The following is a 26,852-nucleotide window of genomic DNA, read 5'->3' on the forward strand; positions in this document are numbered from 1 at the left end:
TTGTTAACAGGCAAGTACCGGCTGCATGAGCCTGACTGCCTGTGGACTGATGTTTCACTCAAGGCAATTAGGAAAATACAGGACAAGCCCCATCCTGAAATGATTTGGAACAGAATGTATTATTTCAACGTAAAATACAGATTCTGTAGTTTGCAGAGTAAGTGCTAAGTCTACTCCGTGATGACTTTAGTTGAACTAAATGTGAGAGGCTGCATTAGACTGGGATTTTGTTTTCCCCACTGCTCACTTAACAGAGTGAACTAATATGTTAATGTGTTTGTAGTTATTAATTTACAACAACACAGTTTATTGAACCAGTCAGCATTCATTTAAACTTACCTGGGTGAAGCACTTGTACTCCTCCTGCACCAGCACAGCAACACTTTCCCTGTCACCAGCTGTTTTTGCCTTTCAAAGACTTCTTTTTGTTATTTCTGTCTGGCATTATTTACATCTATTCCACTGAAGCCTGTGAGGAACAGCTTGTATTTATTGGAGAGACTCTTGTGCACACACAAATGTGCTGTTTTTCTTTTTTTTGTTAATGTTGCAGCCTTGTCTCTTTTTAAGTTCAAAATGTTGCTCTTTTTTTAAGGTTTGATACGCTGTTGGTTTTAGAGTTAGAACAAAAAGGTACATTGTTGTCTGGCTGTAGATTCCACTATTGTCCTGACTGCAAGTTAAGCTTGCACTCTCCCCGGAAAAGGCGATTAATCCTGCATCATTTTGTAAGAAAAAGGATCATAGAGTGAGGACTAGTTTTCACCTCTGTGTTTGTCGAACCTGATTTGTGCAAACAGTGGCGACATGCGACTTCGTGAGCACACAGTCACACTTTTGTAGGTGCATTTATATCGTAAGTACATATTCAATTTTCTTGTTTTTGTCTGGTTTTCAAGGGAATGGCGCCTATCCCAGCAATCCAGGAAAAACCCTGGAGGGGTTGCCGGTCCTAAAATGATATATAGATTCCAAATATTGAGAAGTGTCGTATTAGTGTGTGTGTGTGTGTGTGTGTGTGTGTGTGTGTGTGTGTGTGTGTGTGTGAATAAGAAACAGACTGTTATTTGCTTTGTTGAACTTAAATAAGGTTAAAAAGAGCTGTATAAGTAGACCATCAGCAGACCTTTTTTATAAACTTGTGGTTGTTTAACTTGTGATGATGCCAGCTGCTGAATGCACCAACTAAACCAGCGTTCACAGGAGATTATGATTTAAACTTCATGGAAAGCCCTTTTGGCAGATAAACTTAACGATCCACAGGCATTAAGCTATCTTCCAAATTCACAGTACATTGCCTTTGAGTCCTGGAAACGATCCAAGGCTTCATTTCTTTATAGTGTCTTATGATATTAAACTAAAAATGGGGAGTGAATTTGAAGGCTTCTGAGGCACTACACTCTCTCTGTCTTCCATCAGTGTTTGTCTCTTTGAGTCTAACCGGCAGAGAAGTGGAAAAATGAGGGAGATGTAGGAGGCTAGGCAGCTGTATCGGATTCCCAATTAGGAGTTACCACACACAGAGACTACCTGCGTGGTCGCGTGCACGCTCACACGCGAGTAAACACACAAAACTAAAACACAACCCAATTTACAAACATGCAGGATTTGCATGTGTACTTATTTTATACATGCACTCGTAGACATCCTGGAGAGTCACAGAAATGATGCTGGCGCTCGTCTACGTTTGTGAGTGTGGGTGGGAAGTGCGGACATCAAACGAAGAGCATCCATAGGCTGACGTTCCACGAGGGAATGAAAACACAGTTCTCAGAGGGCCCACAGCTTCAGATCAGTCGTCGATGCTTCAATCCAACACACACGCACAGACACACACAGACGCACGGATGCAGAGCGAGAGTGCAGGCAGATTTGTCAAGCCTGCCGGAACTGAGCAAATTAAGTTTCACATGGACAGGAGTCGTTAAAGATCTCAGCAGTCTAGAAAAACACTGTGAGCTTAGCAGTTCTACTGTTAATTTTGCACCAAAACATAATAAATTGGCACAAATTCTAAGGGGTTTGTATTATCTTGAAGCAGGCTTGTAGCTTTTCATAAAAGGACATTCATGGTGAAAGTTAGTCCTTAAACCCTGGTCTCCCTCTGTTCCCTTCCTGATTGATTGTGTGGAAATGTGTTCTTCTTTGGTGTAGTATTGTTTGATGGGACTGTTTAGCATTTAAGTCCAGCCAAAGAAAATAAGGAATTTTAATGCAATTGGGGTTTGCATGTTCTTCACGTGCTTGCATAGGTTGTTTTGTTTTTTTTTCTAGGTATTTCCCCCCCATTCTCCAAAAAAGGTTCACCTTAGGTTGATTGGTGATTCTGAGTTATCCTTAGGAGTTAGCGTAGGGCTAGGGAGGAGTGATATGTAACACTTAAGAAGTGAAAGAGGCTGACAGAGATTGAAAGAGGAAAGAAGCTCTTTTTCACTTTTCTTCTTTGACGCTGCATTTACATTAGACTAGGACTTGTGCTCAAGTTTTATGCATTGTGAAATACTATGTCTACACTTTCACTTTTACTTTTATAGTCTGAGCTATTCAGTGTTGGAAAAAAATCCATTCACTTCAGACATGGTGAAATGTCATCCAATACGTCGGAACATCCAAACCAGTGAAACACCAGGGATGTGCTGACCCCAACCATCTGGCTCCCAATAGTCCTTATTTGGAGTCTCTTAAGTATTCCAGTATTTTTTATGAGTGTCTGACATGTGATTGCCTTTAGGTGGATCACAGGTGGATGTTTTTTCAATTCACCCCAGGCAACAGCTGGAATTAAGGAAAAGGCTCCAGCTGGGTCCAGGTCAGGACATTCTGAACTCTCCTCTCGTATTATTCCACGCCTGCTTCTTCGTCGGATCTATAATCAACGTTATATTGTTACATAATTTTCTTTCCATGAAAGCACATTGTTTTAGTTGAGATCAAATGGAATATTACCACTGAATCCAGTCCAGAATGAGACACCATTTTGGATGGTGGAGTGTTTTTGTAATTTGACATTTCCTTTAAGCCATGGCGTCATGCTCTTCTGTTTTTGTCTTCTCTTTGCAGCCTGAACTAACTAACACACAAAGTAAAGCATTTTGTTTTCTTTTCATATCCATACATCTACTGAACTTGACTTATTCATCCTTGCAGTTTTGTTTCACGCATACAAATTGTGGCAGTTAACAACTCACTCCCGGGATGCCATGGGATCTTTGTAATGCATTCAAACAACACAATATACACTTAACACATGCACTATAGGTGTTTACACACATAATTGAGACTCATGCTGGTATCAAATTAGAGTCAAACCAAGGCAGAAGTTGACAAAAAGACGTTCATGCCATAACCACTGGTTATGTGTAATGTGTGCGACTGCTATTTGGCTGTATTTCATTTGTGACATTGCCTTGTATATCATCTATATGAGTGTTTGTCAGTATGAATATGCGTCAGTCATCTATAAAACAGCGCTCGAAGACAAGACTTTAAAGCAAAATCACCAGAGAAACATGTGCTTTGTCCTATACTTTGAACCTGCTGTACATATCCCAAAATGTCTTAAACTGCCAAAAAGGAAATGTGCTTAAATTTAGCATTGTTCCAGTGTTTGAATTATGCATTGCAAAAAAAGCTTGTGATTTCTTCTCTGACAATTTTGAGATTATAAGCTGCTCATCTCCCTTGTTACGTGTGATAACAGTCTTTTAGAGCCTTTTTTTGTCTTTATTTTTCATGTCTCCCGTCCCAATAGAGTTTGATGTGAGGTTGTCAGGCGAGCAAGTCTAAATTATTCTTCTCACTGACTGAAGCAGTTGGCTGACAGAGTCTCTCTTGGTGGTGACAGCTAAATGATCTCTTCTTTATTAAACACCTCTTACTATCTCTCCATCTCTCCCTGACTACTGCGCTTCCTCCTTGCCTTTAGTGTCTCCTTTTATCTTTTGACTGACTGTTCTCCCTCTCCTCCTCTATTTCTTATTCCTCAGGGTCTCTCCCTCCTGTACCTTACTCTTCTCAGCCCCCTCCACTCAGGACTTCCTGTGTAGTATTCATATTGAATCGTTTATGTCTCCATCTTTCTCTTTTTTTCCCCTTTCTCTAAAAAAGAAAAGGGAATATACCTCCATCCTTCACCCAGAGCAATCAGCCAGTCAGCCAGCTTGTCAGTTTGTCAGTCTGTTTGACAATCGTTGGGCCAGCCAGTCATTCATTGTGCACCAGTGCAAACAAATTAATAAGAGCGATTCATCCACAAAGCCAGACAGGGATCCAGGCTGATCTCAGCGATCCAAGCATTCTGTCTCACTATTTTCCTGGCTCTACCCACACTTCTTTCTCTGTTATCCTCTTTCCTCATACTTGCTCGGCCTTCCTCTTGGTTTTTTTTCTTTTTTTTTGTCTGTTTCCTTCTCTTTCTTTCACGGAACACAGACAGACTGGTCTGATAAGAAATCATTATTAACTTCTACTTGATAACTTGACAACAGAGCTTCTGAAAACAGAAGTAGAAAGAAGGGAAGTGAGGGAAACAAAGAAATAGCTGAAGGTGTATAGCAAAAATGGCGAGGCGGAGAAACAGACAGGAGATGTTAAAAACACAAAGAGGTAAAAAGATTGTGCGTATCTCCTGTTGGCTCTTTTGGCAGGACTGGGCCTCATGCAGATGTCTGGTCACTATAATCATTTATGAGGCAGTAGGCTACTCTGTGTTCTCCGGCTCAATGGAATGATTTTAAATGAACTAAAATAATATGGGAAGTTTCTGTGAATATGCAAATGTATTATTGTAGCTTCAAATATTTCATACAGATGTGGACATATTGTATGGTACCCTTGCATTAGCAGAAGGAAAACCTACAATGGAGATTACTTGAAACTGACTAGTAATAGTGAATAATTAGTAATAGTGAATAATTACTGAAAAATGTACTAATGACATTCAGCCATTGCTTTTGAATTCAGGTTCAACAGAATCATTTTTAAAACCAATCTGATGAAACTGGCATTCATAAAGTGGTTTGTACTTCTAGAAATCATTTTAAAAAAAGCGTTCAACATAGTAACATGTTAAACTGAAGTGTGTCCTATAATTAATACCACTAGGGTCTTCAAACTTGCAAGTTACTTGCAGGGAGTCTGTGTATTTCAAACTTTGTCACTCTGATGTTTGGTGTCATGGTGTTCACCACATTGCAATAATGGACCAGAGAAAGCAAAGGAGGGAGTTGTCTGTGGAGATCAGAAAGAAAATTATAGACAAACATGTTAATGCTAAATGTTAGAAGACCATCCCCAGGCAGCAGGATGTTCCTGTGACCACAGTTGAAAATTTCATTCAGAAGTTTAGGGTCCACAGAACTGTAGCCAGCCTCCCTGGACATGGTTGCAAGAAGACAGTTGATGACAAGTTAAACAGACGGATAATAGGAATGGTAACCAAATAGCCCAGAACAAACTCCCTATGAGATTCAAGGTGAACGCCAAGGTCAAGGTACATCAGTGTCGGATCACACCAGATCAGACTAAGGAGGACTCCACTGTTGAAAGCATATTGAGACTGGAGTTTGGCAATCTGCAAAGTTTCTTATTGACGAGCAACAAAGCTTCTGAGAGAATGTCATTTGGGCAGATGAGACAACATTTTCTTTTGGTTTTCTGCAAGTCACATCAACTCTATGTTCACAGATGCAAAAATGAAGCATCCAAATAAAAGACTTTATCTACTGTGAATTATGGAGGAGGCTTGGTTATGTTCTGGAAATTCTGTGAATAATGAAACTGAACTAAGAACAGTAACAGATGGCTAAGAACAAAACATTAAACTATTCTATTGCTCTATGAACCCTGATCTAAATCCTGTTGAACATCTGTGAACAGAGCTGAAACATACAGTCTGGAGAAGAAACCCTCCAAACCTGTGATAGCTGGAGCCGTTGGATCATGAGGAGTAGACCATAATACCGGTCTACAGGTGCAGAAGTCTCATTAAGAGTCACAAAAATCACCTGATTGCAGCAATTTACTCAAAAGGTTCTGTAATATAATATTAGACTATAGGTACAGTGTTTTTTGTCCAGATCAGTTTCATCAGTTTGTTTTCATTAAATAATTATGTTAAAACACAATTTAAAGCAATATATGATTTTCATTAGTATGTTTTAAGTAATTATTATTTATTATGACTTTTGTCACTTTCAAGTCACCATTATGGTTTGGTTTTTTTTAGTTTTTTTTTTAAGGGTATCAAAGAATACTTACAAATTTTTCCACAAATGTAATTAGCTTTGAACAGAAACTAGAGCTAGTGCTGGTGAAAATCTATATTGTTTTATCGATATCACTATATTTGACAACCTGAAATTGCTACATGACAACGATGGAAAACGAGTTAAATGAATTAAGCAAATTTTCAATTATATGATATGAAAGTGAATGTTTTTGCCAAAGTTAAATCTCAATCCATTTTGTACACATTAGATAATTGTACATTTTATTATGTGGTGAAGGCATGCAATGTCTTAAAACAGTCTACTGGTGTAATGGAAAGGTTGGTCCTTTCATCAGCCTCTTAGACTGCTCTGCTTGGCTTACAAGAGAGAGATCTATTTAGTCCATTTAGAAGTGAGCAGAAGTCAACTTCTTTTGTAGCTTTTTCTGGTAATGTCTGCTCAGACCTAATGTTTTCCTACCCACAGAGATGCGTAACCCCACCAAATATCTTTTTCTTAACCTAAGAAAAGTGTTAAAGTAAAAACAGCATACCAAAAATGGAACAAAACTGCACCTGAAAACAAAACTGACAGCTTAAAAATCACTAACCAACAGGGAAATGCAACCATTCAGGATCTAGAGTTTTTTGTTTAAAAATCTTGCTTTTCATTCACCCCAGCACATCTATCAATTCTAACCCCTAAGGAGAATCTTTATTGGTCATTATCCTCTCTGTTGAGCAAGGAAACCCAGGTCCACATGGTTTAAGGAAAGAGTATGTAAAACCGTTGGTCATCCCGCGCTGTTTCAGTGGCCATGTTTTTTTCTTACATGTTTTTCTCAGATCTCAGATCAGAGATGGATAAATATTCATCAAAAAAGATTCTTATACTAAGGCAACATCTGGAGATGATGTTACCTCAGACTAAGATCAAATACGCCAACAGGCTGACCGACCAACATCCTTATCCTTCACCCGGTCCTTTGCTAAATATTTGCAAAAAACCCAAATAGCCAAAGTGTCCAAAGTGAGTCAGCGGTTAATCAGAATGTTTCGTTATTGTTTATTTATTCATTTATTTATTTTACAGATATGGGAAGATTGTGTCAACAAAGGCAATCTTGGACAAAAACACCAATCAGTGCAAAGGTAAGTGAGCATCACTCGCCTCAATTCAGCATGTTTATTCGTAGCTTTGCAAAGGCACTTCAAAAATGTAGATGCTGATATTGGATTTGAGTCTGGAAAACATCAATTAAAAATTGATTTGCTTTGGCAGCTTAAAGGCAGACCAATCAAAGTAGACTGCTGGGAATGGTTTTGCTTTCATGAACCCCATAACTTTGTACTTTTTTTTTCTTTTTCTTGTGCATCCCCAATTAATTAATGCCCCAAAGGTTTTACTAAAATGTCAAATGTCACAAAAGTATTAAAACCACGTGTTTGCCTTAGATTCATGTGGAAAAAATTGTAGCAAGAGCGTCTATTTTTCCCCAATCGTACACATCACCACAATGCTCTCTGTTGTAAAGTCCATGTCAGCCTTTCATCTACAATTTGATCTAAATGATGCACAGGAAAAGTATTTTTATCTTGATTCATGTCTCTATGGTGGTGATTTCAGGTCTCCACCCTAATGATGCTCAGAGTTAAGCAGCTTTTGATAGCCAGATGTAAGCATTGTTGTCATAGATCAAATCAAAATGAGCAACATACAATAGCCACAATGTGTTTGGAAAAGTCTCAGCGCTGAGTGAGCTTCACTCAAGTGTCTTTTGAGAAGGGCTTGCTTGATTGTTGGAGTGGTCTAACCAAAGCATTAATCAATGTGATTGTTGTCATCTGTTTCTGAAGAGGCACATGAGAGCATGTGTTCAGCGTGATTGCTTTTCATCTCTGGGGTGCTCAAAAGTATACTGTCATGGATTAGGACAACAGCACACATGTCCCGTATTCAATAATACGAGAGCAGGAAACCCTAGTTTGATTGATTGTGATGGCACCGATGTAAATGTGATTCCTTAAACTTTGCCCACACTGATTATTTAAGATACATTTTTTTGATAAAATGATCACACTGATTGTTTCAACCGTATAATGAGAAAACCAAATCTTTTTGAAGCTCTACCCTAATCTCTTTTACGCCACTTATCATCTTGGATCATTCTAATTGGTCAGTACCACAAATCTTACAAACCTCATCATTCCAGTATCTGCCTCAGCATCACAGAACCAAATATGGCTTCAAGCTTTCAACACTTATTGAAATGTCTTTCCTGATATCATTAGAGCATACCCAAAGGTAAGGCATAAAATTCTGACTGGGGAGATTGGGTGATAATCATCAGGTATTCTTCCATTTTCTCTCCTCATTAAGATCCTCTTATCTGCTGTCTCTTAAAATTAGGTTCTAAAACGGTCTTTTGGTTTTGGCGCCAGCATCATGAAAAGCATCATGCAGCATGTCTATATGAAACTGTTTAACTTCCACATTTAATAGCTAAATTGTCCCCTGAAGTCGTTGGCTGTAGCCAGCAGCTCTTGTATCGGATACAACCCCATGACACGATCCCTTTCATTCATGGGCATCTTTTCTGTTCTCAACCTTCAACTGATCAAGGCAGATGGCTCCCCTTCCTGAATCTGGTTCTGCCAGAGGTTTCTTCCTGTTAATAGGGAGTTTTTTCCTTTACATAGTTGCCTGATGGTTGACCAGGATGGGGGATTGTATTGAAGAAAAGTTTTTTTATGCAATCTGTTGGTTTCCTTAGCGAACAATTAATCGTATTAGTTTGACCAATTTTCTTTTTAGCTTACTAGAATCTGTAGTTTGGTGTTACACATCTCCAAATATGTTTACATGCATTGTGGATTTTCCCTGGGACAATGGTAGTTTCCTTTTTCCAAGATAAAAGTGTAATATGTGCTAAAGATAGTCATTGGATATTTATGATAACTGAAATGCTGTTTTCTACCTTTGCAGCCTGCAGTAAATGTTATTGGGAACTGCTGTTGGCTTATGGGCTACACTTTCAGAACCTTTTTTTTTCTAGAGATTATTCCTCCACACCAAAGATTGATCATGACAGACTGACGCAAACTGGGACAAAAATGAACCACACTGTTAGACATGTTTTTCAATTAACAGTCGTTTTTTCTTTCTAGTAGCAGTTTGATCGTTTGTTGAGGAGCCAAAAATCCTAAAAATCCAGGAAATAAAAACTGAATATGGTATGCTTCTTTGAAATAATGATCCTAAAGTTGCTGTGTGTTTCACAACTGAATAGTAGGGGGTTAATCCCTGCATAAGTTTTATTCTTCAGACATTCGTATATCAGGCTGCACAAAGTTTATTTTGAATGCACGTAAACACGCAGGATGACTTTAATAGACTGTAACCCTCATCAGTAATTTCATTGCTTGCCGTGTAGACTTCATACGTCTCATGGCCAGTTGTTAACTCACAATGAAGGAGTTTCATTATTAGTCAACCATTAGAGTGCTGTACAACCGGATAAGTGTTGGTTTGATTGCAAAGGCATTCAGCGTGGACAAGATAAGTGCTTGGCGTGACTAAGAGAGTTCAAATTGGCACAGAGAGTTCTCCTGGAAAGAGAGCGATGGATGGCCGGATGCACAGAGAGGTGGAGGGAGGGGGTAAAAATAACCTGGGGCTGACAGAAAAGGAAGGGGATCCTATGAAACTGATGATTTAGCAGACAGCTTCTTTTCAGAAAGGTTTGTCAGAGGGGAAAGAAAGAGAAGTAAGAGCGTGAGCTATGTAGGTAAAGAGAGGTCATTGTACGTAGCGGCTGATTTGTTTACTTACTGCTGCGAAAACCTTTGCAGATGTCTGCAAAGGTTTTTACTTTGTATTCATTCAATTTGAAAATGATGCTTCTGGAAGCAGCGATGTAACAGAACAAAGATGCTCACAATAGAATCAATCGATTGTCCTTCTCCTTTTCCTCTGAAGCAATATGAGGAAGTTATCTGTTTTGCAGCAGATTTGCTCACATTGACAGGTTTCTAGTTAGCAGTGTGGAAGCTTTGGGGGAGTGACAGGGCAGAGACACCCCAGGATGGAGGAAGAGAAAGGGAACCACTTAAGGTAGTAAAGGATTTCCAAGCCCTTCAGCGCCCTAACTCCTTTCTCCCTCCCCCTCTCCCTCCTTCTTATCCTACTGTACTTGGTTAGCCTATTCTAATGGCCCAAGACCAGAAACTCTGGGAGCTCAGGGCATTGGAAGGATCTAGTGAAGTGTGCATGAATGTGTCTGAGCTCCCGTGTTTATCCGGGCTTCCATCTGTGACTCCGATCGCATATACATATGTGCTTCGTTTTATATTATTTTTCATTCATAAGTGGAATATGTGTCAGGCCTGACTGAGCAAAATGAATTTTAATCTCTTTGTTGTCCTAAGGCAGCAGATGGAAAAGATGGGGTTTGAATGACAGGGATTATATAATTCACAGATATTGCATATTTTCATTCTTTAATTTTGTTTATGCCCAGAGAAGCTGTCATTTACATGTCCTGAGAGTTTTCACCGAACTAAGGATTTGCATCAAGGTTAAATGAAAATATAGGGATTACATGCTGAGGCGAAGCGTGCTGTAAAGATTTGGAAAAGCTGTCCATCACCGTGTGGAAGACGGGCATCTGCTCACCATACGAGCGTCCATCCTGTTTAGGTGTCCTTGAAGCAAGACAATGAATCTCCACAACATCCTGTGATCTTTTCTGCCGCTGATGCTTGACCCTTGAACTTCGTAAAGAAAGGGACAAGTGCGTTTCAGAAAACACAGATCTGTTCTTGAGTGATGCGTCGCCTCAGAACAAATGGCTTGTTCCCTTCAAGGCTGATGTTTTGTCCCACCAAACCTGTCACCGAGATGAGCACTTGAAGATAAAAACCTCCCTATCTTTCATGCCTGTTGAAGTATGAAGGATGTCTGGCGATAGATGTCATGTTTTTGCTGCTGGCCGACATCCATCTGTGATAGAGCTGTAAAATACACAGCACGCCTCAAATGTCTTTAGACTGACTTAAATGTGCAGGGCAAAGCTAGATTACATGCCAGCATCTACTGTGACTCAATATTTTATTTAGAGAGCATGTACACGGCTCCTGAGAAATGGATTCAATTTTCTGCTACTGTAATACCGAGGAAGCATTTGATTGGTATATCACTGTAAACAGAGCCGCTCCCAGAACGGGCTCTTGGTTACATCGCAGATCAAATCTGAAGCCTCTTGTTTGATTGCTGTAAATTCATGTAATCAGACGATGGCACCTGTGTTGTTTTCACTGCTCAGAATCTAATGGTCAGTTAATGGAATTTATTACGTTTCATTTGTTTTGTCTCAAACCCATGTCTACGGGCCGTTGGCTGTCTGTAGCTGCTGCGTTGTGCTGCAGGGATTTCAAGTCTACAAATTACCATGAAAATGAAAAAGGCAGCAAGCTACTCTAGATTTTTTTAACAATGTGAAACGATTAATAAATCATTACAAAGATATAGTTCAACTTCTTGTTATCAGACTCATGTCCACCTCTGTTTTTTGTAATACATTTTCATGTAAAATTTTTCAGATTTCTGTAGTATCTGTAGTGCATCAATATTATTAATAGATAAATAATAATATAATAATAGATAAAATTTGCTTAAACTAAATGGTGAAATCGTGCTCAGATACGATTGAAGAGGTAATGATTAGTTAAAGGTCAGATGAATGTAAAATGATCAATGAATTAATCAGGAAGTGATAGCTAATGAATTAACACATTTAGATAATGATGAAGGCCTTCTGGATAGCATGCACCAAGCACTGGCCATACTGCAGCGGTTTGGCACAGCGCTGGAGAGAAGAGCACACAGGTACAGATTGCATCTGTGTTGGACCTCAGGTTGGCAGCTAAAAACCTCTCCAGGAAGTAGTTAGCTGACTTTAAAAAGTTTTTAAAGTTGTACAAATTGAAAGAGTATTGTTCCACCTATTAGTGAAACGTTCTGACTTTACTTGTATTAATTAGGAGGAGATGAGCCACGCCTCCTGGGGTCACCAATCATTCCCGCAGAAACATTTTATTATTTTATATGTAACAAATATATGTATATATTTTTGATATATACTTCTTTTAAACCACGGTTATTGAATTTTCTTTTCCACACTGGAGCCTTCTTCTTTATTTCATAGTAGGCCCTTTGTATTTCACCTTGTATGGCAGGCTACAGCTCCGGAAAGTGGGACATTTTCAAAGTCAGCTCCCCCACCGTGTTTGCGGTCTGTCAAGGTATTTGTAATTGGACGAGTCAAGATGTCGTCGCAGAGCGCTGCGCCATTTTTCAGCACAAAGTACAGAGACGATATGTGTGTCCTTGTGCTGTACTTGGCTTAGTCTTTTTAATTCTCATGTAATGAGTGAGTTTTGTTGCTGAAATTGTTTAATCAAACCAAACAATAATAAAAAAAAGAAGGTTCATATATATATATAATATATGATACAAATAATAACATGTAGTGCATCAACAATTATGCAGGATTTAAACATTTTAAATATAGTCACATTGCATATATGTTAATAATTTAATATGGAGCGATGCGTGAAACCACGCCCACAACTAACTACGCCGGCCGAGGCTTCCGCCATTTTTTCGTAGCGGTGTATCGCGTCATCGCGTCAGGCAGTCAATCAGCACAGTGCTCATCATCATAGCCTCCCCGCCCACTCAGAATCCAGCATAGAGAAGGAGGTTAGAGACTGGGAAGATAAAGACATGGCTCAGAGGCTGAATTTCTAATTTATTTAGCAAAAACAATCAAAAGCCTGTTTTTAAGACATTCAAGACTGTAAAATAGGTATTAGATGCCATAATAGGTCCCCTTTAATTTTGGCTGTTTAAAAAAATCACATTTTAAGTGGCTTTATTTACCTTTGGGGCATCTAGAGTACACCAAAATCATTGAATGCTTATGAATATAGTATAGATGTTCATACTCGCATACTTTTTTCTTTGCATATCTATTCCCTCGCGCTTTTTTAGATCCATTTTTGTCACAGTGAATAATACATGCACAATATATTTGTATATTCCGAGGGAGAACTTGCATTTGTGTCGGTATAAGTAACTTTTGGGTAATTTTGGGGTTTGTCATTAGCAACAGTATAAATATTTGTGAGTGCAGGACGGATCTTGGTTTGAAAGCCGCTTGGTGCCTTTCAACAGTAAAAGTCATCTGCTTATCAGCAAAACAGAGCTTGGTTCCAAATTTAGGAAAAGACAGGCAAGAGCAGATGTTATGAATGGTGTGTGTGTGTGTGTGTGTGTGTGTGTGTGTGTGTGTGTGTGTGTGTGTGTGTGTGTGTGTGTGTGTGTGTGTGTGTGTGTGTGTGTGTGTGTGTGTGTGTGTGTGTGTGTGTGTGTGTGTGTGTGTGTGTGTGTGTGTGTGGTCTGTGTGTGTGTGTGTGTGTGTGTGTGTGTTTCAGGCATTCACTCTTTCAAACGAGCTCATAAGTAAGGGTTTTAGATCATATAGATATGTTAACATTCAGCTCACTTAAAACGGCATTTGAAATCTTTCTTTATGGCGTCTCAAGTGTGTCAGTAATTCTTTTTTCTCATTGTCATATAGCCCAAGTCTCACACAGTTCTCAGTTTTGTTGTCATATGCCACACACACACACACACACATGGTCGTTCAGTCTGGCAAGTCTCACTGCAGACAGACTGAAGACAGACTGTCTTTTCTGCCTTTTTGACATTTCTCTGCAGACCCACCCGTGTGATCCAGTAAAGCAGTGCATACAGCCTTTTCTGAAAGGAGAGATTTATCTGTATGTGTTCAGACCTTTTGTCCTCCAGTTCTTCCTGCTGGGCCCCACCCAAATCCCCAGAGCCTCAACAGTCTAATAGATGCATCGCCCACATACACACAAATTAATGTAGACTTTATAGTAATAAAACTGAGAAAAGCTCATTCCCCTTGCACATTTATTTCTTAAACAAGACTCTGAATCACACAAATGACTGCAATAAATGTAGACTTTTTTTCTTGATGTTGCTGTTGCAGAGGCAATTGTGTCGGGGTACTACTACGAGACTTTCTGTATTTGGAAACGTGATGCTGTAAAGAGGACAAAAAGAGTCCGTGTGCGATGCAGAGGGATATTTAATGCCAGACAATAAAAAGGCAGTACATCTCATTATGTTAACTAGATTCTTCCGCAGTGAGGCGCATGTACATTAAAATGTATAGTGAACATGCATTAAACATGTGTTTCGGGGGTGTTGATGACTTGTACTCAAAGATGCTGAAGTCATAAAAAAAAAAGTTCACCAAAATGTGTATCATAAGCAAGATAGGAATGTTTACTGCCATTTTACAGCCATTTTATTAAAACTTGCTGAATGGCAAACGAGCGGCTTTCAAGTGATACGTGGTCTGAGTTGCTTTTTGTACATGTCATCGATATATTCAGTAGTGAGTACAAAAAGAAAAAAGATAGGCCTTGATGTTTGATTGAAATTAGTTTTGCACTTCCAAAACCATATTTGGAACGTAGTCTCATCCAGATTTTCTTTTGTCTTTCTCCCCCATCCCGTCCTTTCTCTTTTGTTCTTCTGTGGTGTGTGTTCTTTTTTTGTGTATAGGCTACGGTTTTGTGGACTTTGACAGCCCTGCTGCAGCCCAGAAAGCTGTGGCCTCGCTCAAAGCCAATGGAGTCCAAGCACAGATGGCAAAGGTAAGCCTCAGCTGACCCTGCACTCCCTGCTCTGATTGTTTTGTTGCTATTGTTGAGGTGTTAGGCTCTCTAGAGGTTCTTTAAACCCTGAAGTAAGCTGGTAGATATGAATGCTGAAGATTGCTTCCTTGTTGCCATGACGCCAACAATGAGATGATCACAATCTTTCTAATGACCACGAGATTTACTGTGTATAATTTTTAGAGCTGATTCATGTGCTGATTCACGTCAGGCTGATGGGTGCAACTTTGATTAAGTCACTTATGAGATTATTTATTGTGTCTCTGGTTATTATTAACTTTGATCATATAGACAAAGAGTATCAGTTCTTCAAAAGAGAAAATAATGTTCTATTATTAGTGCTATTGCTTATATCTGTAACATCATACTCAAAATATTTATCTATGATGACATAAAAATAAACTCCTTCAAAGAGCAGAGGGGGCAAGGTGATGTTTTAAGTGCTATTTTTGTATTTCCACACACCCATGCACTCATAGAAGGAAATCATATTAGTTACAGCTTTTAGGTGAACCCAAGCCGGAAGGGACTCCAAAACGTGCCTCCAACAGACTCTTAAAATACATTGAACTTCAAAATCCCCTCAGGTCATTATTGTTTCATTAACAAGATTCACTTCTGATCAGTAAGCTGGTGGTTCATTTGAAAATAATTACACTATATGATGAAACAAATATTTGACCTCAAAGACATTTATCAGACAGCAAGTTTCTTTCCAGCTCTTCTAATCCAATTATGTGCCCCCAAAAGGGCAAGATGATGATAATGACCAAATACATGGCTATGTCCAGTTCTACTATGAGCCGGTTTGAAGTTGCTGACTGACCAAAGGTTGTAGCTCAACAACAAAATACGAAGCAAACAAGGGAAAGAACAGGAGGAAGGCATGGTCTTCACAAGGTGCTTTTAGATTTGAGGTGTTATCCGTGAAACAAAACGTAACCTGTGTGGGCGTGTAGAACAACGTATTGTCCTTACATCAGCACGATTTGTACGCAGTCAGACAGGTGTAGTTTTCAAAACAAGGATTGATGAACATCGGGATGAGCGTTTTTGGCTGAGTTTTGCTTCTTGCAAAGCTTGGTTTGTCATATTTGTGTCCAGTTGTTCAAATAATGGACCATCCTTCGTGGTTCTGGACATACCCTGATTTATGGCGTATGGAGTATTTTGCGGATCTCCTCGTCTCCCCAGTTACTCTTCTTGCTAATATAGGTCCTACCTGTGGCTGTTGGTACTCATCAGCTGTTTCCTTTTTTATAAAATAATTATCAATAAATAAAAAATAAAAAAAAATCCCTGTGGGTTACGTGATCTACAAACCCTGTTTGTAGATCACTCTGTTTCAAAAATGAGGTTTGAAACAGTTTTTTGTGTTATTCTTCACACTGTTTTACTACGAGGAAGAATGCCCCATCTTTCTGTTGTCTTAAACTTATCACAGAGCAGAGATAATTGCTGAAAACAGAGATACCTGCAGACAAGGCTTACCTCTATGTTTTTGCTCCTAATGTGTTGTGTTCAAACTCACCTACATAATTTTAAACAGGATACATTTTTAAACGTTTTCCCTCAGTGGCTTTAATAGAGTTAAATCAATTCTGTGGCTGAGATGACGAAGGACTGCAAGTTACTGACAGATGTGCCACGGCTTTGTTGCCTTTGTGATGGTGACTGTCGATACTTCTGTACAAAATAATGGGGTGAGATTATCATATTCACCAAGGCGTTAATGAGTCTATCACTTTTGAAAAGAGCTGGAGCCAATACATGAGTCAGATGACCTGTGGATGAAACCTTTCCTATTAGAGACACAATCCAGATGTTTGTGGGTATAAGTGAGCTTTTTGGCCAGTATGGGCTTCAGAGACAGCATTTAGGTTACTCCGCAGTAGCAGCAGAAATTTGCAGACTATAAGGCTTTGCCAAAACATGTTGGCCTCACTAGCACAATCATATTATCTCCTACATGTCTGTGAAAGAAAGACAATAAGACGTCACCTTGTTTCGAAATTCATTAAGGCTTCATTGCTGCATACTACCTTTTATAAAAGAGAGAGAAGTGCAATTAAAATTGGCCAGTCTTCAGGCAGCAGTAGCATCCCATTGAATTAAACAGCAGCAAGCCTTTAAGCCACCTTTGCCTTGCTCCTCTATTAAACCTCTTTTCATTAGTCCTCCATCTCTTCTTTTAATTCTAACAGCTTTGGGGTGGGGGCATCACGAGCACTGTTGATGTGTTTAGCTGGTATTATAGAGGCGAGAACCCTCGACTCCTCTGAGATTGACTTTTCCAGGAAGATGGAATGGGGGCAAAGAGTTAATTCCAAATGAAATTACAAATGCTTCTTTCAAACTCAACCTCAATGCACAAAAAGCATGAGTGCACAGCCATTTTCAGGCTGCGCTGGGTTACACAGGTACCTTCAGAGTTTTAATGTGCTTACTGTTGTTTTATGTGCTATGCACATAAAAAAAAAGAAAACTGACAGTTTTTTTTGCCAAACAAATCGTGGCTCCAACCTGAGATGTTTAGCACTTTAAAGAAGTTATTCTCTCATATAATCAAATTAATAATATAATAATTTTACCTTTAAACATATTGGTCTCCCCAGCTGCTATCACAAAACAGTTGTCCAAACAGTATGATCATGCCATCACCATGCTTGATTGTAGGGATGTTATTAATGACAACATCCTCAGTGTCTTTCTTTTTCCTCACAGAGAAATAGGTGAATCTTTGATCACATCAGAATATTTTGCTTTTCATGGTCTGACAGTCAATCAAGTGTGCTGCCTTGTAAACTCTGCAAAAGGTGGCTGCAAGTGACTTTCATTTTGAACAGACAAAAATGGGATATAGTTCATCAACATATCAGTCTAAAAACCTTTTTGCTTTCTCGCTGTGGAGTATTGCCTACATATTTATGAGAGGAAAAACTGAGTTGAATCCATTTAAGACTGGTCTAAAACATAATAAAATTTGCAACACTTGATACATATGCACTGCATATATTTATTATTGCAGAAAATAAATTCACCTGTGCAGATGCAGATAACATAGCAACAGTTTTGTCAGTAGATCTAAATGCTTTCTCTCACTTTATTAACTCTGAACTTGGCCCACAATTTGCAATCTGGTTCACCGTGCAAAGGCACCTTCATGGCATTTTTCAAGTTATGCTTTAACTGTCTTACTGAATTAATAGGTGCTATAATACTGAAATGAAATGCAGTCATCGTTGTGCAGTGCAATCCACAGCACAGACTAAAATGTGACAATGAATTTCACATAACTGCCTTTTTTTATTTAGCTTCCCCTGAGTGTTGGTCACACATTGTTAATCTGATGTTTGAATTTATAATTGAAAAAGCCAAAAAAAAAAAGAAAATTGCGAAGCTACACATGAGTAAGAACCTTGAGTTTGTGTAAATCTTTCTGAAACGGGGACACATCAACCGAAACCTTCGCCAAAACCAGTTAAATTACTCATTAAGATTTATAAAATGGTTTATAGTTGAGTTTGGTTGCACCAAGATGATTGTTTTACATATGGTTTTAAAACACACAAATAATACAATATATATTCAAGAATGTTTGAACACAATAATTTTGGAAATAAAGAATTAGAACTGAAGAGGATACTGACATTACATTATACAAAGCAAAAGCTTTCCATCATATTTTCTTAAACAGCCTTGAATAAAAGTAAAATAGAGGCCACATAATATAAATGTATATTTGGGCTTCTACAAAACCAAGCACAGCAACCATCACACTGTATCATGGATGATGTAAAGTATATAGACTGTGAATGTTGTCTGAGAGGCTGAACTCAAGGCTGTTTATCTCATGGTGGAAGCAGGCTGCAAATTCATCTGCTAACCTCAGAGTTAACCACGATTAGAGCAACTTCCTGACAGTGCCCATGAATTAATTAGAGCTCAGCTAAAGCGAGATTAGACTGTCGGAGTGTTTGTAACTGCGTTCAGTGTGAGAAACCTTTACCCATTAAATCGTGCAGCTTCCTCTGACATCTTCTTTGTGGCAGATGCATGTTTTGGTTGTGAAATAAATGAAACGAGGGGAAAAAAAACAATATAACAAGATAAGAATAGAAGAAAACGGGGCACTCTGTGTTTGTCTGTATCTATGTTCAGCTCTCTCAGTCTTCTTGGTAATTACTGTTGACCTGAAAGATGATTACTGCTACAGATGTATTCCCCCTCTGTTTTGCCAGCTCATTCACACTTAGTTTTTCTGCCAGCCTCTTGTTTTCTCTCTGTTTAAGTTTATCTGTCCGATGAAAAGACATTGAAAACTTTAGTCATTCTGGGACCCATTCCAGTGATATTGTCTCTTGCTTATTGAATACATACCATGTTAAATGATGCACCGTTATGGGTGTAATGAGTAACAAGGATGTGTGTAGTTTTTTTTTTGTTTCGATTTTCTGTTCTGCCTGTTTTCAATGCTTTTTTTCCTATGACTTCTTGACGAACAACACGGGAAAAGTGTTTGAGTATGTGTGAAATGAGTGTGAACTCTTCTAAAAAGGGAAATGTGCAAAACCTTCGGCTGTGTGTTAAAATTCAAAACAGGCCATTGCTGTTTCTTGGAAACGCAAAAGCATCAACTCGACAGTGCAGCACTCTCGGCGTGTGTGTGTGTGTGTGTGTGTGTGTGTGTGTGTGTGTGTGTGTGTGTGTGTGTGTGTGTGTGTGTGTGTGTGTGTGTGTGTGTGTGTGTGTGTGTGTGTGTGTGTGTGTGTGTGTGTGTGTGTGTGTGTGTGTGTGTGTGTGCATTTGTGTGTAATAAGAGTACCACAGGATCAAGGTCACTATGTTAATTAGAGTGATGGTACCACTGGCAGTGACATTTCACACCTCCTTCCTCTGCTCTCTCCCTTTTCTTCTTTTCCCTTTCGCTTTCGTCCTTGACACCTTCTGTCTTTGCCTCCACCTTTCTGTTACTCCTTTCTGCTTTACCTCCCCTTCTTCCTTTTTTTTCTCACCTGGTTTATTCAACAAACTGCAACCTCCCCAACCCCCCCCCCCCCCCCCCCCCCTGCCTCGTCTTCAATGCATGTGTGTTTTTGTTTGTCTGCAGCAGGTGCTGCAATGCCTTCTCCAAAGTCATTAGTTACATGGCTGAGTGAGGACAGAGAGTGATGGGCAAAGGAAAGGTGGAGGAGAAGGGGTTCTGTGTGGGTTGAGTGAAGAAGAGCCTGATGAGAGCTCACACTGATAAAGTGAACTAGAGTTGGGTGTCGAGACCTTTTTCGATATTTGGCTTTACCCAAATCTAGGGTTTATGGAAACACGCCCACTATTGTGGCAGTTGTCGCTGTGTTTTTCTTCTGTTTTGTTCTCTTCAGTTTGCTTGCTCTGGTTTGAATCATTTGATGAGTTGTAAATGTGTAGCATTTTATCCTTCAGTTCGGGTTCTTTCCACACAGACCTAAATACGAGAAGATCCTAACTGCTTTTAGGTCAAAAATGTCACCTGTGGGAACGAAAACTAAATACAGGAACAAAATCCTTCATTGTGGAACATATGGTTTGCTGCATGGCGAACATATGTAGACTGTTTTTTGTCCTGATGATCCTGTATATATTATTTTTACTCATCACTATCAGCAGATCATATAGCTTGAGAGGGAAGTGCACCAAGGACTGGAGAGGAATGTTTTTGAGCACTGGAGCCGCCAGAGGTACATAGAGAAACGGTACAGGAGGTTGCTTGCAATAATCAGACAGAGTTGATTCAGCTCTTTGCTAATCCTGCAGAAATTAAAGTTTACGATCATCAATCAAATCATGCCATTGTTTGCTTTTGGCCGTATTTTGGTTTGGTATACTTCCTTACTGGGAGAACTGTGCCCAAATTTGATATTTAAAGGGAAAGTTCCGTTTTTTACAACCTGGACCTTATTTCTGGCATTTTTTATGGTTGTATACTCACCCAGAAAAGTTTGGTGTCATTTGGAGTCCTTCGGAGGATATTAGGAGTTTTGTGCAAGCCGCTTTTCCATATAATGGTAGCGAATGGGGGCACAGCGGGACACAGACGATGCAGCGTCTAAATAACACATTATTGCCGCGAAACTCGTTCATTTCTTTTATGAATCACTAGATCTGCTTCTGCGCGTCTTCCAGGACCTGTTTACATCCGGGGCTGTGTGTGTAACAAAGAAATCAGTTTGTAAACAAGACCTCTGAACTCATGACGTCATCTCTGTGCGCGCATCCCGGACAGGTTCAGTGACCTCTTCAGCCATATACTCTGGCTCAAAACGGTAAGGACGTCCATCATATTCAAAGTCGTCGTCCACAACCTCAGAATTTGACAAATATTCAGACATGTTTCAAATAACTAACAGTAGCAAACTCCAGCTGTACACGGAGCTGTGTCTGGGATGCGCGCACAGAGATGACGTCATGAGTTCAGAGGTCTTGCCCCCATTCGCTACCATTATATGGAGAAGCGGCTCGCACAAAACTCCTAATATCTTCCGAAGGACTCCAAATGACACCAAACTTTTCTGGGTGAGTATACGACCATAAAAAATGCCAGAAATAAGGTCCAGGTTGTAAAAAATGGAACTTTCCCTTTAATTCAGATTGACTTTTAGGGGTCTTTGTTTTTCCCTGCATCTGAATACAACTGCTATTTTCACATTGTGTAAAACAAAATAGACTAAGCTGTGAGATGAAGTTTGCTGTAAGCAGACAAAAGCATTTAGTTGTGAAAGCACCTTTAGTCTATCATCTGTTTTACAGAATCCAACGCCAGCATCTTGCACTGACGCTGGTGACGGGAGTCTTTTTTTTGGCAGACTGGGGGTTGGATGGCTATTCCAACCTTCAACCAGAAGCTGCAACAGGTTGAGAACCAGTTTGTGTGCCGCTGTGCCAAAGAAATTAGGCAACATACTGTAGATCGAGGTGGTATAAACTGTCACTGATAGTTGCCTATCATTCCCAACTGATGATGGGAGCCCAATCGTTGGAATTCAAAACCAGCTAAATTTAATTTTCAGCTGTTCCTTTGCCCCAAAGTGCTTGGATATTAAAACATTACTTTTTACATTACTTTTTTTTTTTGCATTTCTCTCTTCTCTTTCAATTTCTATACCAATCTCATCTATTTTCTTAACAAAAAAGATATTACTTTATTCCCTCAAACTTTGGTTTTCTTTTTGTTCTTCTTTCACCTTTTGGTTGGAATGCATTACTTGTTTTTATCTTTATAGATTTTTTTGTTGTTGTTTTTTTCCCCTATCTTTCTGCCTTTCTCATCCAGTTATAATATGCTTCGATCCTCTCACAAGCCAGCATCTATAATATGTAATTTGGAGGCAGTTTGCTATCTAGGGCAAACTGTGACTGAAAATCTGTAAATGGAGGCTTACTGTAATACTGCAGCTGTATTTTATTTAATATTATTTAATTTATGTATGTATGTGTATGTATATATACTGTATATATGTATATATATATATATATATATATATATATATATATATATATATACCTCCAAAACATCTAACATGTATGGTCCGATGTACTCATTTCTGATCCTGTCCATACTTGTCACTTCCTAAAGAGAACCTCACCATTTTCATTTGTGCTACCTCTAGCTCTGCTGCATGTCCCCTCCTCAGGGCCTCCGTCTTTAAACCAGTCTCTGTTGCTCTGGACTGTTGACCCTAAGTATGTAATCCTCCTCCTTTGTTATCTTTTCTCCCTGTAACCTCACTGTTCCACTTGTGTCCCTCTCATTCACATACATGTAATCTGTCTTGCTGTAGCTAACCTTCATTCCTTTTCATTCCAGTGCATACCTCCCCCTCTCCAGATTTTCCCCCTGCTCCCTGATTTCACTACAGATCACAATGTCATCTACAAACATCTTGTCTGACTTCATCTCTCATTTTTCACCATGGTAAACAAGAAGGGGTTCATGGCTGATCTGTGGTGCAGTCCCACCTCCATGTTGAACATTATATACATACACATATATATATATATATATATATATATATATATATATATATATATATATATACACATATACACACACATACGGTAAAGACCATATATATATAATATGGTAGATTATTTAAATTATTAATTGAATTATTCAAAATGACTTAATCAAACGGGGCACCACCTGGGCTCTAACCAGGAAAATGATAACTTTAACAGCAGAATCAGTCTCAAAATAGGGATTATTCTACCAGAATAACAGTAAAAGCTATTATTTCTGCAGAATAATGTTGAAGGCTCTTACGAGTTCGGCTCGAGCTCTGTCAAACCAGCCATTGTGACAAAATATGTGCAAAACAACACAAACAACTTCTCTCATTAAAATCAATCAGAATTTATTTACATTTAGGTGTCAAGCAAATGGAAAAGCAACACCTTGAGTAAATCCTGACGGCATGCTACATTAAAAACTAAACACTAACTATACAGTAGAAGTAATAATAAAAATAAAACGTTAACCACATAAAGGAAAAGAAACAAACAGTAAAGCACGGGATACAAATCTTCCGATCATCTGTGTCTCAAAACAACGTGGCGCCAGGGGGCACGGTGGCGCAGCTGGTAGTGCAGCTGTCTCACAGCAAGAAGGTCCTGGGTTCGATTCCCGCCGGGGGATGCTGTGGGCGCTGAAGTGCGTGTTAGTTCCCCCATGACTTCAGTGCCCACACCCTGGGTGGGGTTGGCGAAAGGGCCTTTCTGTGTGGAGTTTGCATGTTCTCCCCGTGTTCCCCTGGGTAGCTAATGGGAGCTACCCTCACAAAAACATGCACACAGTCCTGGGCTATACATGCCCCCTCTGGCCAACCGGGGCGCCAGATGGGGTGGGGAGGATCCGGCCGGAGGTCCACGCGCTACGTCCGGCCGGAGAAGTCCCACCCTGTCTGGTGAAAAGATGCGGCCTGCTCACTCCTCAGGTTAAGGAGGAGACCTGAGCTCAGTGCAGGGCCCTCCCGGGGTTGGTAGAGGATGGCAATGCCCAGGACTGTCACTTAGGTAGGAGCACGGGGTGCTAAAAATGGGAAAAAACCGGGATAAAAATATTTAAAAAAAACAAAAAAAAAAACAACATGGCTCAGTAAAGATGGCGGCGCCCTCGTCACACCACGTGCAATAAGGGAAATAGCGATCACGGTGTTTAAACCGTGAATAACTGGCCAAACGGCGCCACAAAATGAACAAACAACAGTAATATGCATACAGTAAACAAATAAAATTAAAACTAAATTAAACTGATTACCCAACAACACAGCCTCACGCCTCCTTTGATTCCGGGTCTGCAAGCTTTTCCAGGTGTGGGAGAGCCCTCGGTTCGGTTCGGCTTCACCATGCGGTGATCCCGATGGCTGATCGCTCCTGCCGGGATCCTCCGGTAGCGAGCGGCCGCTCGGCCCCTCTTCTACTTCTAACTCTGAAATATAAAGACAGTTTTGCAGAGTGCAACAGCCGGGGCGATCCTTCCGGATCTATGGAGCCTCTCACGCGGCCTCCACGCGAACGTGAAGAGAGTAAGCTGAAGCGAAAAGCTGAGTTTTGTCCATCGAGGTGCGGTGACGTCATCAGCGCCTGGCCAGTGATTGGACAAACGCCCTTCGGGCGCCACCATATTTCACACCTCCAAAGCATGCTGGGCCTTGGAGTCCTTTACAAAGCGGCCATTTTAGGAGGCATTCGAAGCTGATTTCAGACCTAGGATTGAGCCAGTTTTAAAGTTGAATTTCACCGAAACACAAATGTTCATAAACATTCATAAGAGTTCAGAGTTCACATGATCACATGACGGTAGCACAACATATATATATATATATATATATATATATATATATATATATATATATATATATATATATATATATATATACATACGGTAAAGACCAAAAGTTTGGACACACTTCCTCATTTGTTTGAATGAGAAGGTGTGTCCAAACTTCTTGTCTGTATTGTATAAATTAGGTATTTGAAGGTTGATGAAGGATGAAGGTTGATGTAACAAAGAGTGACTCATTTTGCTGCAACCAACTGTTTACCTCATTCCAAAAAATTAGTGTGAGCTGTGGCTTCTTTGGATGTAGATCACACCAATACTGCCTGCTGATAACCACATAATTATGAATATTATAATGCATTTCTGCCTGTAGGTTACTCTTCACACAGTATTCCACACACACAACTGCCAACCCGAAGAAAATGAAATACAATTAGTATCGTTTTTTTTAATGAGGAATATAAAAGAAGTACAATATCGTGGCTGATATATACTCAGCTTTTTGTCAGTTGTTAGTAAATGTAGCTGTCAAATTCGAGAAGGAAGAGAAGGACTTTTTTGTGTGTCACTATTACATTTAAAGCAGAAAACTAAAGCCTACAAGTCAAGTGACTAGTTTCCAAACAGTCACGACATAAAAAATACTCTAGATTCCAAACACAAGAGATAATACAATATCATCTTTGACATTGTCAAGCTGCGACACAGTGAGAGAGCCCATCCAACATCACTGTATGAAGGACGGAGTCTGTGTCTCTGCATATTTGTGTGTGTTTGTTTTTCACTTTTCTTGACAGTCATTCATCCTGCGTATATGACAGATGTACAGCTAGCACCCAAGGGAATACTTTGTTGAATGCATACTCTATCACTTCAGTCACTCTCAAATTTTGGGGTGAAGGGTTGTTTTTTTTACCTCTTTTTTTTTTTACATTTTTTTTTTTTACAATTGGTGATTTGTTGAAAACCAGAGAAAACACATGGCCACAAATATCTCAATATGGGATTGAGATGATATTGTCATTTACATATTTTGAATAATGTTAGAGTAAAAAAGCAAAGAATGGCCAAGTGGTCGAAGCTTTGTGTACACGTGTATTCATTGTAAATCCAAATGACATGCTAAATGTATTTTGTAGGGCTTCCTGCCCTTGAATCCTTGAAAAAATAAAAACCTGTGCCTTTTTGTGAAACCACTTCCCATCCAACAAAAGCATGAAGAAGACAATGAAGAGAACAACAAAAATGGAAAGATGAGTTAGAGGTATTGTTGTGAGTGAAGCAAAATCAAATTAAATGTAATCTGGCATGAATGTGCACAACCATCAGCTACTCTCCAATCATATTAACCCTGCATTACCAGCCCTATTTTGTGTGCCTCTGTGTGTGTGCACTTGTATTTTTTTTTTTTGTTAGTGCATGTGGTGGGTGATGGGAGGGAGATGGAAGAATTAGTTGGAAAAGAGAGAAAGAAAAGGAAAGGACAAAAAGGATGTGATGACGAGATGTGGGAGAGATGGGAATATGGACAAGGAAATAAAGACAAATGTCTGTGTTTAGGTGATAAATGTGCCTCATTTCCATTGATACTCAAAAATATATATTCATCTTTGTTATAGCGATCGTGATAATATCACATTCCAAAGCTTTTTGGTTTACCATCTATAGTGACATCGACCAGTAGCTCATGCTTGGCTTTTCTCGACCTTGTAATGAACCATGTGACTACTTCTCTGTGCCTTATAGTAGCTTCCATGTTGTATAGAGGTGCATTATTGACAAGCGGTTGTATGGATTTGTCCCGTACTGGAGATCCTCCATGATCAGGACTGTCCAGTCTTGGTTTAGCTAATCTTGATAGGTTCCGGTCATTAGTATGTCTGTTTTTGTCATTACGTCTTCACAGAGTGCAGTTAAATTGTTCAGCATGAAGGCATGTGTCATGTGACACATGCAGTTCAACACTTCATACTTCGAACTTTGTCTTGGATATTTACCATTGTGATGGCCAGTGGTTCTCGTACCAGGAGATTGCTGTCATCAGCTCTCACATTC

The 26,852-nt window shown here is 39.5% G+C and overlaps 1 protein-coding gene across 3 annotated transcripts in view; it reads left to right on the forward strand.

The window, feature by feature from the left end:
- The window catches only part of LOC133426545 (RNA-binding motif, single-stranded-interacting protein 3-like), a 144,935-nt gene that overhangs the window by 43,247 nt on the left and 74,836 nt on the right, over positions 1–26,852 (forward strand). For all 3 annotated transcript variants that reach the window (XM_061716390.1, XM_061716389.1, XM_061716391.1), the window contains exons 4-5: positions 7,302–7,360; positions 14,871–14,962. In XM_061716390.1, the coding sequence (XP_061572374.1) occupies positions 7,302–7,360; positions 14,871–14,962 (151 nt within the window). The remainder of the gene's footprint in view (positions 1–7,301; positions 7,361–14,870; positions 14,963–26,852) is intronic.

Source organism: Cololabis saira, chromosome 3 (genome assembly GCF_033807715.1).
Source record: "Cololabis saira isolate AMF1-May2022 chromosome 3, fColSai1.1, whole genome shotgun sequence".
NCBI classification, from domain to species: domain Eukaryota; kingdom Metazoa; phylum Chordata; class Actinopteri; order Beloniformes; family Belonidae; genus Cololabis; species Cololabis saira.